Below are 16,346 nucleotides of genomic sequence, written 5' to 3'. Positions count from 1 at the left end.
CAACTACAATTCTGGACAAAGGAAGATAACTCCAACTTTTAAAGATGACTTTAACAATGACATCATTGATATTTTTAGAACAGATATTAGATTACTGCACCTTGCAAAAGTTGTGTAATTTTCTTGGCAAGTATAACATCATTTTGTGACTTGAGTGTTTATTTCATTGATAAATTTCTGAAATGTTCATGGATGGGATGTATAGAATGTTATGATCAATGCACTATATTTTGTGTATCTCAAAAGTAGTGATAAACCTTGGAAGATTTGGATATCAAGTCAGTACCATAGGGCTTTGATTGCATTTCATGCAATCTTTACCCAAAAACAGTTGGTGACTTTTGTGGTTATTTTTGGCATTGTTGGATTACCTTATCATGAGCCCTGATTCATGATATATACATATACCCCATATCTCCTTTTATTCATAACAACAAAATTATGGTTTAGCAAGTCATTTATTGTTTACAACAAAAATAATAGTAAAAAAAGCACCATCTATTCCATACATACACAAATAATATTTCTCATTCACTCCAGATTTCAAGTCGCATAATGAAAATGCATTCTAGCATTGATGAAACAGAAATTCATTGATTTTAGTTTGGAATCCATGTGAATATCCTTTGTTTATTTAGGTTCTTTCTTCACATATAAAGATTTGAAACCTTTGAGAATATATAACCAGATTGTCAAATTAAAATTGATTTGTTATTGTGATCTTAATTCAAAAGCTGATCAAATATGTTATCCAATGAGATTTATAACATTTCTTTTAATTTTTTTTTGCGTAATGTTTCAGTTGGTATAAAAGATGCTGCCACTATTACAAAAAAAAGAAATAAAAAAAAGTTACAAATCACAATTTTACAATTAAATCCTTTTTGAAGGCAAATGCAAGTTTATACTCACAGCAACTTGTTACAAAATGCAACATGTAGAGGAAAGCCAGGGGAATATTCTGTTACATATAAATGCAGTAAAACAGATGCATAATTCCTGGCTTAATCTTGGTTGATTTTCTACCTCTCCATAGAAATCGTTTTTATGTTTTTGAGGTTACTTAGGTGTAACTTTAATTTGCTGTGAAATTGGGTTTTTTTTGCTAAGAAGGCATCAACACTGCCAGGGCCATGCAAAATAATGATAACAGTTAGGGATAGTTCTGATTATAATTACTAGTAAAAGAAATTTATCTGTAATCCTTGAAACAAAATAATCTAAACAGCAGTTTTAATTTCATTTTTCACAAATTTAAGTCAAAATACCACAAATTAACTGAAACAGGTCAGGCTATAAATAGACTCATGTCCCTCTATCTTAAGAGTGCTATCTTCTAATATCTCAAATTAGTTAAAGAAATTAATAGACATCATTCCACTCTTCTTCGAATGTGCAGTTGAACTGCAAACTGTGCATAAAATAGGACATTTTTGTACCCTCTGTGACAAAAAAACAAGAGCCTACACTGTAAGGTAATCAAAATAAAATGTACTCAGAGAACACAGCTTTGACTGTAGAATGTGTGCAACTACACAAAATACAGTCTGTCATTTTTCTTCTTCTTAAGAACTCAAGTTATTAATATACTTAGATCAATGGACAATTTTCTCACCAGGATCTGATCCCACCCAAATTCAAAGATAGGTCCTGTTAAATTTTGTGTGTGTGTCAATAAATACTTTTATAACCAACTGTCAACTCTTTACTAACATAATGATATTGTAGAACCAGAATCTACATTCCAACTAGCCTTATTGTCAAGTAGATAAACTTGAAAGAACATGCACCAATTTTTGGCAAATAAACTTTTGCAAGATTAGAAGAAATTTCTATACCAATACTATTTTCCAAGTTGAAGTCAAGCATATAAGTGTATATAGCATAGAATTATTTTCTTTAACAATCATTAATGTTTGGATCATAAATCTCCTGTGTGTTTTTCTTAATGTCAATAAGTTGCATATAAATTTGGGAGTGAGTGTAATATGTAATATATATATATCATTCAATCAATTTCATATATATCCAAATGAATAAAATGTCATAATACAAAATGAAGCACTAATGATACGATGATTACAAACATTTATTGTCTGATTTCTTTGGCATGGAGTCCACTGGGTGATTGGCAAAGAACATCTCCATTGGTTTATTTATTCTCCAGTATCGTTCATTCACTTGGTGAAGGGTCATGGAACCATTTAATGAGGTATAGTTACCCGGTGTACTGGCAATGTAGATTACATAATTTGTTTCCCCTTTACTTCTACCTGTAATTAATAAGTACATCTAAACTTTTCATGTATTTCAATCTTTACATTAAAAAGTGTAAGATAAATATTTAACATGGCATTTTCAATGTATTAGTTAGTAGGGGTGTGTAAGAAATGCATCAGAGATATATATAAAGACATTTTTAATTTGCTAGCAGCTAAGCCTCTATTTATCACAGATCTATGACATCTATGTATACAAAATGAAGCAAAGGCAATTTAAATTTAAAGAGAGAATCCATGTTTTATTATAAATCTCATTTTAACACACAAGAGACATATTGTAAAACTGCTTGACAAAAAAAGACAAATTTTTCATTTTACACTTTTCAATTTTAATTTTTATGATATATAGAAATTTTCACATCCTATTCAATATGTATGTTTTAAACAATCTTTCTTTCTTATAAGCATTCTTGTCATTTATGATCAATGATATTTTAGTTTCACTTTTACCAATTTTCAAAGTAACATTATTTGAATATTTTTTTGCAGAAAATTTATGGATTGTTCAATATTTATCTTATTTTCAGTAAATATTTTATGTAGCATCATTTCTATAATAGGAGGTGGTGGTTGGTGTTTATACCATGAATTTGATAGAAAATTAAAAACAAAAACCAACAGTCATGACAATTTTGCAAACTTTGTGATAATGAAAGATAAGCAATCATAAATATTTCTAACTTTTATATTGCTGTATACATGGTAGTAACTTAATAGTTATTTTGCAAATTGATAGTAACTATCAAAAGGTTTATTAAAATACAACAAGTAAATATACATGTACATTAATTAATTAGTATGAAAATAAATATACCAGTAGATGCAAGAGAACTCAATCCTTAAGTCTTTTTACAGGTTTGTAATATTTTCAGTTATACCCCTGTTACTGTTTTTCACAATTAGTTTTCAGTTTAAGTTTTTTCAAAATGCTTTTTTAACATTCATTTAGCATTCTGCAGGGTGCAGCTTGATAAGACTGCAGAGGTTGAACCCTGAACAGTTGGGGTAAGTGTGTACACACAATTCAAGTTTGATACAGCTCTGAATTTGGATTGTGATTAAATATTTGACACAGCATAGTCTTCTGACACTGAATGAATGTGGTCTAAGATTTTAAAAATTTGATAGTTGAATATTTACCTTATATGGTCCAATATCCAAAATCTAACTACAAAGTTTGATTAAGCATATCAAAGAACCATAAGAATTCAATTTTTGATGAAATCAAACAAAAAATGTTTAATTTTGGACCCTTTGGACCCCGATGTGGACCAATTTGATAACAGGGTCCAAAATCCAAATACATGGTTAGACTCAGCATATCAAAGAACCCCATGTATTCAATTTTTGTTGAAATCAAACAAAATTTAATTTTGGACCCCAATTTGGATCAACTTAAAAACTGGGCCAAATATTAAAAATCTTAATACATGTTTAGATTCAGCATATCAAAGAATCCCAAGAATTCAATTTATGTTAAAATCAAATTAAGTTTAATTTTATACCCTTATGACGACCAATTTGAAAACCAGGCCCGAAATAAAAAATCTAAATGCATGGTTAGATTCAGCATATCATAGGACCCAAAGAACTAAATTTTTGTTGAAATCAAACAAAGTTTAATTTTGGACCCTTTGGACCTTATAAATGTTGACCAATTTAAATAAAGAGCTGTGCCAAGGCCGCATAATACACCTGCCGCTTTTTCAAAGAATAAAGTTCCATAACTCCTCAATGTCATATCAGAAATTTATAATAGATATAAACCAGTCACCAAAGTTTCATGAAAAACTGCTGAAAGCACTATTGAGTTAATGTCCGAAAACTGGAAAATCCCCCCTTTTTTATGAATAAATACTCACAACTTGGAAACATAAAATCATAAATTTATAAAAATCGAAAAGGCGCTTACGTCAACAGATATAAACAATTCACCAAAGTTTCATGAAAAATGCTCAAAGGTATACCATAATACGTCCCGTAAACGGGCGTATAAAAAACGGGGACCATAATCCAAAATCTTAATACATGGTTAGATTTAGCATCTTATAGAACCCCAAGAATTCAAGACTTTGAATTAAACCTAATTGAAATTGGTCAAGAAATAAGCAATTTATACAAAGTATTTGATAAGTATTGTTTTTGGCCTCTTACTCCTAAATGGTTATGGCCATAACCCCAAAAATCAATCCCAACCTTCCTGTGAGGTATGGAATCTTTTGGTACAATTTCATAGAGATCCATACACTTATACACAAGGTATTGTCCTGAAACAAGAAAAAAATGCTTGTTTTTGACCTCTAGAGATCCATACACTTACATGTATACTCAAGTTATTGTTTGGAAACCAAATGTCTTCAGACGAAGACAACGACAACATTGCCATACCATTGACAAAAAGAGAGAGTTTTTTACTGGGTAATAACTTTAAGGTAATTTGATATTATTAAATTTCATGCCCACTGTGCAGAATGTTTCACATGATATCGTACAGATAAAAAAAATAAAAGTTTTATACTAAATATGTTGTTCGATTAAAAATGTTGGATCTTTTGATTGAGCTCAAGTGTTTAGTAAATTACATGTGTTTAATCACAATTATTTTACAGGAATTGTGATGTTGAGATTTGAGTTATCAAAGATAGAAAACTAGTAGAAACTTCTAATCATATCTATTACTATTAGATCTCATTAATTAGTATATGAGATTTCTCCGGTATTGATAACAATGCATGTTGATGTGGTTCATAAGTGTTTCTTGTTTTTTATATAGATTAGACCATTGGTATTCCCGTTTGAATGGTTTTAATCTAGTAATTTTTGGGGCCCTTTATAGCTTGCTTTTCGGTGTGAGCCAAGGCTCGGTGTTGAAGACCGTACTTTGACCTATAATGGTTTACTTTTATAAATTTTGACTTGGATGGAGAGTTGTCTCATTGGCACTCATACCACATCTTCTTATATCTATATATTCAAATGTGGCTACAGATGAATTATTTCTTTTTTTATTTTATTCCATATACATGTAGAAACAAATTATCTCCCTTTCCACCACAATTTCATATGTTTGCGTTTACTATAAACAAAATATCTTTCTTAACTCATTGAAGAGCTATATTTTAAGAAAGCTGTTCTCTAGCTTGTTAATTGAGAAATTTGAGGAAACATCTTACATAGACTTTTTTGGCTATTTTGATAATGTCAACGTCTCTATTTTCCCTATTATGTCAATCTATTTATTCTACGGCACCTCACACTTGCTATTTTCTTCCTCATCTTTTTGATTCCATTACTTTGTAGTTTGAAGTTTAAAATATAAAAGAGGACATATAGAAATGTCTTGTCTGCTTACTGAATTTTTATGTAATAAGTCTTTAAGATAAAGGTTAGATGTACTATAAGTATCACATAGAGTTAACATTATCAATGATGCATGAAAATGAGGTCAGATGAACCCTGTAAGATTGGCATGTACACCTTACAATCATTCCCTACACCAAATAAAGCTGACCTATTGCCTATAGTATCAGAGATGCAGATCTTATCATAAAATTAATGTTGACCAATAAAACATGAATAGGATACGAGGTCAAGGTCAGATGAACCCTACAAGAAAGACATGTATTAACCATATATAGTTGACCTTTTGCATGTAGAATTTGAGAAAGAGACCTAACCACGAAAACTTAATGCTGATAACTGAACCCTGTCTAATAGACATGTATGCCTTGCAATGGTTCTATATATATGCTAAATATATTGCAATGGTTCCATATACATGTAGATACTAAGTATAGATGTCTGATTACTCACAAGGAAGCTATTAAACCAAGAGTTCCAAGTGGTGAAGTTGAAACCATCCCTTCGTAAATTTACAGACGCCACCACAAGTTGGTTGACCCTTATGGAATATCTGTTTCATAGATGACAACAGATATGTTCCAATTGTGGTAACCACCATCCTGTTCTCTATTCCCCAAACGTGACCTACTGGATTAAACCGGTTTGTTATTACATGAGCAACAAGACAGGTGCCACTCAATATGTGGAGCAGGATCTGCTCACCTTTCCTGAACACCTGAGATCACCCCTTGTTTTTGGTGGGGTTGGTGTTGCTCAGACTTTGGTTTTCTATGTTGTGTTTTGTGTACTGTTGTTTGTCTTTTCATTGTTTTTTAGTTTTTTGCCATGGCATTGTCAGTTTGTTTTTGACTTACGAGTTAGAATGTCCCTTTTATATCCTTCACAAAAAAATAATGTTTTTTGAAGATGCATTTTTTTTTTAATAGCGACAAATATTTCTGGTGCCAACATTTTTTCCATGTAAAATTATGACTTTTAAAATTAATGACATTATTGGTAATAAAGTTGATATCAGGGCCATTTACAGGTATGTTGTTGTTTGCTAGCACATGCCAATAATCTCTTGCAAAAGAAAACAGATTAACAAAGGGTGTATTCATAATTTTCAGTAAGTATAAATAAAGGTGATCAGATGGTTGCATTAAATGTAATGAACACTGATTAACAGGAGTTTGTAAATTAATAACAGTTTTTTAGGAATTTATCGCAAGAGAAGCCCTGCATGTGTCCAATTATAGAAGATTTTTCCATTTCTAAAAAAATGACTTACTTTGCTCTCCTTTTGCTGCATCTAATGAGAGTCTAATGGCCAAGTATTTAGAAAGATGATCAACTGAAATATAAAATTATAAATTAAGTCAAAAGCTAAATCAAACTGGCTGATCATGTCTGCGACACTTGACATTACAATAAATAACTTAAATAACAAAATGTATTCAGGGTCCTCACAAAATTGAGTCAAAGTCCCCTTAGTTGAATCTGAAAAATCAGACTGGACTCACCATTTTATATCCTGATGAATCAAAATAAAAGTTGCATACAAATTCCATCAGTTGAATCCAGCATAAGTTATGTAAGCCATATTTTTCTGATTCTATTTTCACCAGACAACTTAAAAGATTAAATACACTGAATTGTATATTTCTCAAGACCTTTGGACTCACAATGGCCAAAATTGAGAAATTCATGGAACTGCTTGTAAATATCTTTTACTGGCAGCTTAAATTTGGTATTAGAAAAACAAATGCTGTTTCAAAATCAGTTGTCCTTCTCTTTTAAAAAATCTTATAAATTCTACCCAATTACTTTCTTGAGCCTTTTATGGCCATTATTGTAAAATATATATATATATAAAAAGAAATTTTCCAATAATTTCATCAATTTAAAATAAAAAAGTCAATCAACATTTCTTATGACTATTAAAAAATAAAACCTTTAATTTGAAATGACAAGGACTTGTATCCTTTGATTGAAAGAGTAAGTTCACCTGTAGCATTGGCTGTGGTCTTTATAAATCTTGTTTGCAATGTATCAATGTTTTGATCATCTGTTGGTAAAGATCTGAACACCAGCTCTATGTCACTGGCTGGTAGTTCTGTCATTGGCTGCTCGCCATCAGAGTCTTCTGTCGTTTTTGTACGTTTTAATGGTGTTGTATCATTCGAAGTAGTGCTGGCTGTTTCAAGCTTTGACAAATCTGCCTCTGTGTCATGTTTTCGAACCCTCACTCGCTGAGCTCTGTTCATTGCCTGCATCCTCAAACCTTCTTCAATGCTGTAATATAAACATGTAAAACAGTATAATAAAAACAATAAATTGCTTCGCTGAGCGCAGCTGGATACGACCGCAGATGTCCAAACCTGAAAAGTTGGGGCCAAAATGGACACAATATTCACGCTTGATACAGGTTTGAATTTGGATTGTAATTAAATTTTTTACACATAATAGGTTTCGGACACAGAATAACTGTAGTCAAAGAACTTCAAATTGGTTATATGATTTGAATTTATATTCAATTTTTTTGCTTTTGTGCAATACACTATGCGAATTGACCCCCCCCCCCCCCAAAAAAAAATAAAATTTTACCCCGTTTTTTTGCGTTTGTGCAATACACTATGCTGTTGAATATTAACCCCCCAAAAAAATGTTTTGAAGAAATTTTCTTTTAATTTCTGAAATCTGAAATGAGAAAAATTGTCCCCCTCCAATTTTTTTCACCTCCCCCCTTTCCCTTATTCCAAAAAATAATTCTTTCCCTCAAGTTATGGTCAGTATCTCAGACAATCATCATTTCTTAATACATAATTTACAAGCAGTGTAAGGGAGGTAATCAAACATTGTTATTTAAATTGATTTGGATTTTGATTTGGATTACCTCCCTTACACTGCTTTTAAATTGTCTCAATTGTTCTTTAACCAGAAAAACCCTTGTTTTCCCCTTTTTTTGCCCCTAATTCCTAATTGGTTTGAGCCATAACCCCCCAAAGTCAATCCTAACCATCCCTTTGTAGTATGGAAACTTGTGGTATAATTTCAGAGAGATTCATACACTTTAACACAAGTTATTGTCTGGAAACTACAAAAATGCTTATTTGGGCCCTTTTTTGGACCCTAATTCCTAAACAGTTGGGACCATAACCCCCAAAATCATACCCAACCTTCCTTTAGTAGTTATAAACCCTGTGTTAAAATTTTATTGATTTCTATTTACTAGTACTAAAGTTATTATCCGGAAACCATCTGTCTTCGGACGACTCTGACGACGTGATACCAATATACGACCAAAATTTTTTTTAATTTCTACGGTCGTGTAAAAATCCCTCTCCATTTGGAAATATAATTTACATTTCAAATATTATCATGATTATACAAAAAGACTTTTAACTATATTATAGATGTGAACACAGTTAAATGGTCATGATGGTTATCAATTGTTTGAAAAAAACAGAAAGTAATCAAATGGGTACTTTTTATGGTTTTTGGGCTTGTTGGAGTCTGGATTAAATGAACAATAATTTCTAATACAGTGGTCAGGTATTTTTCATAAAATATCAAAATCAACAAATTATTAAAACCATCATACTTTTTTAATTTGCTGACAAAAAGCTATGACCCATACTACCTAACCAGAAACTCTTTTTTTACTTTTGAAAAAAATTAAAATCCCAACTTATAGAGTCTGAACTAAACCATTTTTTTTTTTAATTTTAAAATGGTTAGTGTGTTAGTTGTACAAATGTTTCTAGTGCTATGAAGAATTAGTCACATTGACCATGTTGACAGTAAACAAAATAAAATGCTTCGCTGGGCGCAGCTTGATACGACCGCAGAGGTCGAACCCTGAACAGTTTGGGCAAGTATGGACACAACATTCAAGCTTGATACAGCTCTGAATTTGGATTATGATTAAATATTTGACACAGCATAGGTTTCTGACACAGAAAGAATGTGGTCTAAGAACTTGAATTTTTTTAATTTACCTATTAGGCCAATTAAAATTAATTGATAGATTTTCATCCCCGCCCGCCCCTCTGAAATCGTTCCGCCCCAATTTTTTTTATTTTGAAAAATTTACGATTTCCGGATTTTGTTCATTTTCGTTACCGGTAACTGTCGATAATTTCGTTTCATTAATAACATCCTGTTTCAAATTTTGGTTTTTGCATTTCTTTGTATGTTTGATTCGTTATACATGTATATACATGATAGAACCTTATCATTACACTTGCATATATGAAGAACACGTCACAAGAGCGTTTCATATCTAATAAAAAATAAAAAATAAAATCCTCCCACCCACCCCATTTTTTTCAAAAATTTGGATGAAAATCTACTAATAAAATTTACTTGGCCTTATGGTCCAATGTCCAAAATCAAAATACATGGTTAGATTCAGCATATCAAAGAACCCCATATATTAAATTTTTGTTGAAATCAAACAAAGTTTAATTTTGGACCCCAATTTGGACCAACTTGAAAACTGGGCCAAAAATCTAAAATCTAAATACATGTTTAGATTCAGCATATCAAAGAACCCCATATATTCAATTTTTGTTGAAATCAAACAAAGTTTAATTTTGGACCCCAACTTGGACCAACTTGAAAACTGGGCCCATTATCAAAAATCTAGACACATGTTTAGATTCAGCATATCAAAGAACCCCATATTTTCAATTTTTGTTAAAATCAAACTAAGTTTAATTTTGGACCCTTTGGACCTTAATGAAGACCAATTTAAATAAACTGCTTCGCTGAGCGCAGCTAGATACGCCCGCAGAGGTCCAACCCTGAACAGTTGGGGCAAAAATGGACACAATATTCAAGCTTGATTCAGGTCTGAACTTGGATTGTAATTAAATATTTGACATATTATAGGTTTCCTAAATAAATGTAGTCAAAGAACTTGAAATTGGTTATATGAATTGAATTTATATTCAATTAAAGATTTCTTGCTGTTGTGCAATACTGTAAATCTGTTGTCAGACTATAAACAAATAAAGTTCAATTAATTCTCAATGTCATATTTGAAATTTATGAAAATAAAAAGGGAGCTTACATCAATAGATATAAACAATTCACCAAAGTTTCATGATAATTGGTGACAGCATTTTTGAGTTATTGTCCGAAAACTGAAAAATCACCCCCTTTTTTAATGACTAAAACCCCGTAACTCAGAAATGTAAAATGTAAAATTTATAAAATTCTAAAGGGAGCTTACACCAATACATACAAACAATTCACTAAAGTTTCATAAGAATTGCTGAAAGCATTTTTGAGTTTTTGTCCGAAAACTGGAAAATCCCCCCTTTTTTTATGAATAAAACCCTGTAACTTGGAAACATAAAATCTAAAATTCATAAAAATCGAAAGGGAGCTCATGTCAATAGATATAAACAATTCACCACAATTTCTTGCAAGTTGGTGAAAGCATTCTTGACTTATTGTCCGAAAACTGGAAAATCCCCCTTTTTTTAATGAATAAAACCCCATAACTCAGAATCGTAAAATCTAAATTTTATGAAAAACGAAAGGGAGCTCACGTCGATAGATTTAAACAATTCACCAAAGTTTTATACAAATTAGTTAAAGCATTTTTGAGTTAATGTCCGACATGTTGACGACGGACGGACAGACGGACGGACGGACAACGGTATACCATAATACGTCCCGTAAACAGGCGTATAAAAATGTTCACAGAAGAGTTCTAACAAAGTTAATTTTCCATATTTTTTACAGTTCCAGGGGTATATAACTGATTTTTGCCAATGTAAACCTTTGAGTTAAATTTCAAAAAGTTTGACAAGTAAGCCCTTAAAATGCTGATGCTAATATAATTTGAATTTCCAAGGGACATAACTTCCCTAAAAATATTTTTCCATCTCATCCTATATATTTCCAACCTTTGACATGAATTATCTTTAAAATCAAATGAGAACTAAAGGTGTAAGAGCACTTACAACATCGAGGGACAGAATTCAGAGCTTACATATCTGTGCTTTGCAGCTGGGGGAAAACATGAATCAGTAAATTATGCAAATTATGATATGTATGGATGACATAACTGTGAAATCATAATTAAAGATTTTCCTCTGATATAGCCTGTAAACTTTGGAAAATTACCAAATTTTGAAAGAGTTTGGGCACTTTTTTTATTTTTGTGATTCATGGGTAATACTTTTAACTCTAAACATACTACCTTTCAAAATTTATTAAAAACTGCTTCGCTGAGCGCAGCTGGATACGCCCGCAGAGGTCTAACCCTGAACAGTTGGGGCAAAAATGGACACAATATTCAAGCTTGATACAGGTCTGAATTTGGATTGTAATTAAATATTTGACATACATCTATTATAAGTTTCTGAATAAATGTAGTCAAAGAACTTGAAGTTGGTTATATGAATTGAATTTATATTCAATTAAAGTTTTTTTGCTGTTGTGCAATACACTGTGCTGTTGCGCAATACTTAGTAAATCTGTTGTCAGACTATAAACAAATAAAATTTATAAAATTCTAAAGGGAGCTTACATCAATAGATATAAACAGTTCACCAAAGTTTCGTACAAATTGCTGAAAGCATTTTCGAGTTTTTGTCTGAAAACTGGAAAATCCCCCCTTTTTTAATGACTAAACCCCATAATTCGGAAATGTAAAATCTAAAATTTATAAAATTCTAAAGGGAGCTTACATCAATAGATATCAACAATTCATCAAAGTTTCATGAGAACTGCTGAAAGCATTTTTGAGTTATTGTCCGACAACTGGAAAATCCCCCTTTTTTTTATGAATAAAACCCCATAACTCGGAAACATAAAATCTAAAATTTATAAAAATCCAAAGGGAGCTCATGTCAATAGATATAAACAATTAACCAAAATTTCTTGCAAGTTGATGAAAGCATTCTTGAGTTATTGTCCGAAAACTGGAAAATCCCCCTTTTTTTAATGAATAAAACCCCATAACTCGGAAACGTAAAATCTAAAATTTATAAAAAACGAAAGGGAGCTCACGTTAATAGATATAAACAATTCATTAAAGTTTTAAGCAAATTGGTTAAAGCGTTTTTGAGTTAATGTCCGACATGTTGACGACGGACGGACGGAAAGACGGACGGCCAGACGGACGTACAACGGTATCCCATAATACGTCCCGTAAACGGGCGTATAAAAACAGGACCTAAAAATTAAAAATCTAAATACACGGTTAGATTTGGAATATCAAAGAACCCCAATAATTCAATTTTTGATGAAATCAAAAGAAGTTTAATTTTGGACCCTTTTGACCTCAATATGAACCAATTTGATAGCGGGGTCCACAAATAAAAAATCTAAATACATGGTTAGATTCAGCATATCAAAGAACCCCATATATTCAATTTTTGTTGAAATCAAACCAAGTTTAATTTTGGACCCCAATTTGGACCAACTTGAAAACTGGGCCAAAAATCAAAATACATGTTGAGATTCAGCATATCAAAGAACCCCATATATTCAATTTCTGTTAAAATCAAACAAAGTATAATTTTGGACCCTTTGGACCTTAATGTAGACCAATTTGAAAACTGGACCCAAAATTAATTTTAAAATCTAAATACACGGTTAGATTCGGCATAACAAATTAATAAATGTGGTCAAAGATTTTACAAATCTTATGCACCATACAGTGCAATTAAAGATTACTTCTTTAAATTTTTCAATATTTGAAATTTGAAAAAAAAAAAAATATTTGAAGAATAATTCTTTTTAATTTCTGAAATCTGAAATGAGAAAAAATTGACCCCCCACAAATTCTTTTTACCCCCCCCCCCCCCCCTTTTTTTCCCCAAAAAATTCTTTCCCTCAAGATATGGTCATAATCTCAATTCAAATTTCCAATGGAGTTTGCAACCATAATTACCCATTTAAATTTACCATAGTGCTAACTTAATCTATTTTATAATAGAATTTAAAATATAGTGTCAAATCTTTCATATGGATTTTTTTGTAAAAAAAAAGATGCCACATTTGCAGATATTTTTACTGGTCTTCCTTTATAAATATGCATTTCTTTTAACATAATTTAAAAGCAGTGTAAGGGAAGTAACCAAAACGTTGTATTTGGATTACCTCCCTTATATTGTTTTAAATTATCTTAATTGTTCATTACCCATTACTTTATACATAATTTAAAAGCAGTGAAAGGGAGGTAATTTCAATGATGTATTTGATTTATCTCCCTTACACTGCTTTAAATTATGTTTTGTACTAAAGTATTTGTCCATTAACCAGGACAACCTTGTTTTTCCCCCTTTTTTGCCCCTAATTCCTAAATGGTTTGAGTCATAACCCCCCAAAGCAAATCCTAACCATCCCTTTGTGGTATGGAAACTTGTAGAATAATTTCAGAGAGATCCATACACCGTTCCACAGTTATTGTCTGGAAACTAGAAAATGCTTATTTTTGGCCCCTAATTCCTTAACTGTTGGTACCATAACCCCCAAAATCAATTCCAACCTTCCTTTTGTGGTATTTAACCTTATGGTAAAATTTCAAAGAGATCCATTCACTTAAACTAAAGTTAGAGTGCGAAAACCAATGTGTCTTCAGACGACGACGACGACAACAACGACAACGCCTAGGTCATACCAATATACGACCGCAAAACTTTTTTGCGATCGTATAAAAATGAATATTGATTTTGTTCTCTTCATTACACTAGGCCATGTGTTAGACTTGTTGTTTTCCTGTAAACATAGCACTCTTGACTGTCAGGGTTTATTATATTGAAGATAATAACCAAAAACTGCAAAATTTTCTTTAAATTACCAATTAAGGGGCAGCAACCCAACAACGGGTTGTCTGATTTGTCTGAAAATTTCAGGACAGATAGTTCTTGACCTGATGAACAATTTACACATTTGCTCTAATGCTTTGGTTTCAGAGATATAAACTAGAATCTACATTTTACCACTATATTCTATTTTTTAGCCATCAGGTGGCCATCTTGGTTGGTGGGCAGGGTCTTCGGATACATGTTTTAAACTAGATACCCTAAGGATGATTTAGGCCAAGTTTGGTTCAATTTGGCCCGGTAGTTTCATAGAAGATTTTTGTAAAAGTTAACAAAGGATGACGGACGCCAAGTGATGAGAAAAGCTCACTTGACCGTTTGGGTCAGGTGAGCTAAAAAAGGAGAAATATGTAGCATTATCATCAAAATGAACACTGAAAATGTCGATAAAAAATCTCCAGTATGAGGCCCAAACTCCAGCTGAAAAATTTTAAATCTCCAGTTGTGATTTGACAACTCTGTTACATGTATGGGGTTATCTTAAACAGTAGTTGATTCTACTTATCTTTCTTTCCAGAAATACTATACATGTAATTTTTTAATATTTTCAATTTGTTGATGTACATAATGCATGTAATGTGCAGAGTAAAACATATCAAAACTTTTGTAAGAAAGGTTTAGTTGTATGTTAAGTAGATTTGTATGGATATGACAGATTATGGGATGTCTTCAGATTGTACACAGTGCAATACACAGGTGCAATACACAAATCTTATCGAACAGAGTGAGAGATCTGATTTTAATCAGATTGTATCTGGGTAACCCTTTTGTAACATCTATAAAGAATGGCATTTAGCAATAGCATCATTTCCCAACACTGTCAACATAAAGAAATTGATATAATCAATGCTGACAAGGTTATACCTGTGAGTAAGAGCTGCACTACTATGTTGTTTGTTAAGTTTTGCCAGAACACGCTCCTGATGGGCTTCATATTCATCTCTACTAGGGTATATTTTAGAAATCAAAGCATCAAAATTTGGGTCTGGTCGTAATGATCTCTTAGAAACAAGCTTTTTCCGACAAGTTGGACATTCTTTGTTCCCACTTCTAAGTGCTGTAATAATACATTCTTGACAAAAACGATGTAAACACTCTTTTGTTGTCATCGTATTTTTTAACATATCTAAGCATATCGGACACATAAGTTCACTGTGCAGACTCCTTGGAGACACTGCTATCTCTGTATTATCTGTGATTGCCTCTTGTGGAGTGCGGTGGAGCTCATATAAGCTCAATTCCCAGGTTTTATTCGGTGCATTCGTTACTTCGTTTGCCATCTTTGTATTGTACGGAAGTTGCGGTCGCGCATGCGGATTAACATTTACTAAAGGTTTTCTCAAAGTACAACTTCAACACTTTATTTCCAATATTGTCTCCAATCTCCTGGGGCGTGTTTTTTTGTTCTTCGGTAGTGAGCCAGAAGAGGGCCATTTCTGTTTTTTTGCATAGGGAAGATCTTCTGGCTCTCTTCCGCCTCTTCTTTTTTGATAGGTAGTTTAGACGGCAGAGGCACATAACAAACATGGCGTCGTTTAGTCTAAATGACATTAATAAATTTCTAAATGCAGATATATTAGAATGTGAGCTGTGTTATAAACGTTTTTACGGTATGACAGTCTTAGTAGGACATCCCTGTAGGACGATACGCTGGATAAATATAAGAATTACACGGACAATAACAGTTAAGGGACGACTATTTGATATTCTAGGGAAGGGATTTTGATTGATTGGTGTTTATCGCTACTTTCAACACTAAGTTGGGCTATTCCGTGGTGGTCAGTTTAAATTTATAGATGAAGAATGGGGAAGGGAAGAACTCATTATTAACTTTTTTAATCTGTCGATAATTATGCCTATTTTTCAGCTCTTA

At 32.0% G+C, this 16,346-nt stretch overlaps 1 protein-coding gene across 1 annotated transcript; it reads right to left on the bottom strand.

The window, feature by feature from the left end:
- Positions 1–439: 439 nt before the first annotated feature.
- LOC127709052 (E3 ubiquitin-protein ligase RING2-like) lies at positions 440–15,781 on the bottom strand. The gene is made up of 4 exons (XM_052214383.1): positions 15,338–15,781; positions 7,633–7,919; positions 6,916–6,978; positions 440–2,273 (listed from the first exon to the last, which is right to left on the bottom strand). Exons 1-4 carry the CDS (start codon positions 15,751–15,753, stop codon positions 2,080–2,082), a joined length of 960 nt encoding a protein of 319 aa, XP_052070343.1. The 5' UTR covers positions 15,754–15,781; the 3' UTR covers positions 440–2,079.
- Between the last annotated feature and the right edge of the window lie 565 nt (positions 15,782–16,346).

This window comes from Mytilus californianus, unplaced genomic scaffold (assembly GCF_021869535.1).
Source record: "Mytilus californianus isolate M0D057914Y unplaced genomic scaffold, xbMytCali1.0.p SCAF_7, whole genome shotgun sequence".
NCBI classification, from domain to species: Eukaryota; Metazoa; Mollusca; class Bivalvia; order Mytilida; family Mytilidae; genus Mytilus; species Mytilus californianus.
Note: the sequence above shows the minus strand (reverse complement) of the source record. Positions and strands in the feature narration are given on the sequence as shown.

Coding starts and splice junctions, on each gene's coding strand:
- LOC127709052 (XM_052214383.1), bottom strand. CDS start 15,753: ATGGCAAACGAAGTAACGAATGCACCGAATAAAACCTGGGAATTGAGC. Junction 7,920..15,337: donor AGTGCAGCTCTTACTCACAG/GTATAACCTTGT, acceptor TTTATATTACAG/CATTGAAGAAGGTTTGAGGA. Junction 2,274..6,915: donor TGCAGCAAAAGGAGAGCAAA/GTAAGTCATTTT, acceptor TATTAATTACAG/GTAGAAGTAAAGGGGAAACA.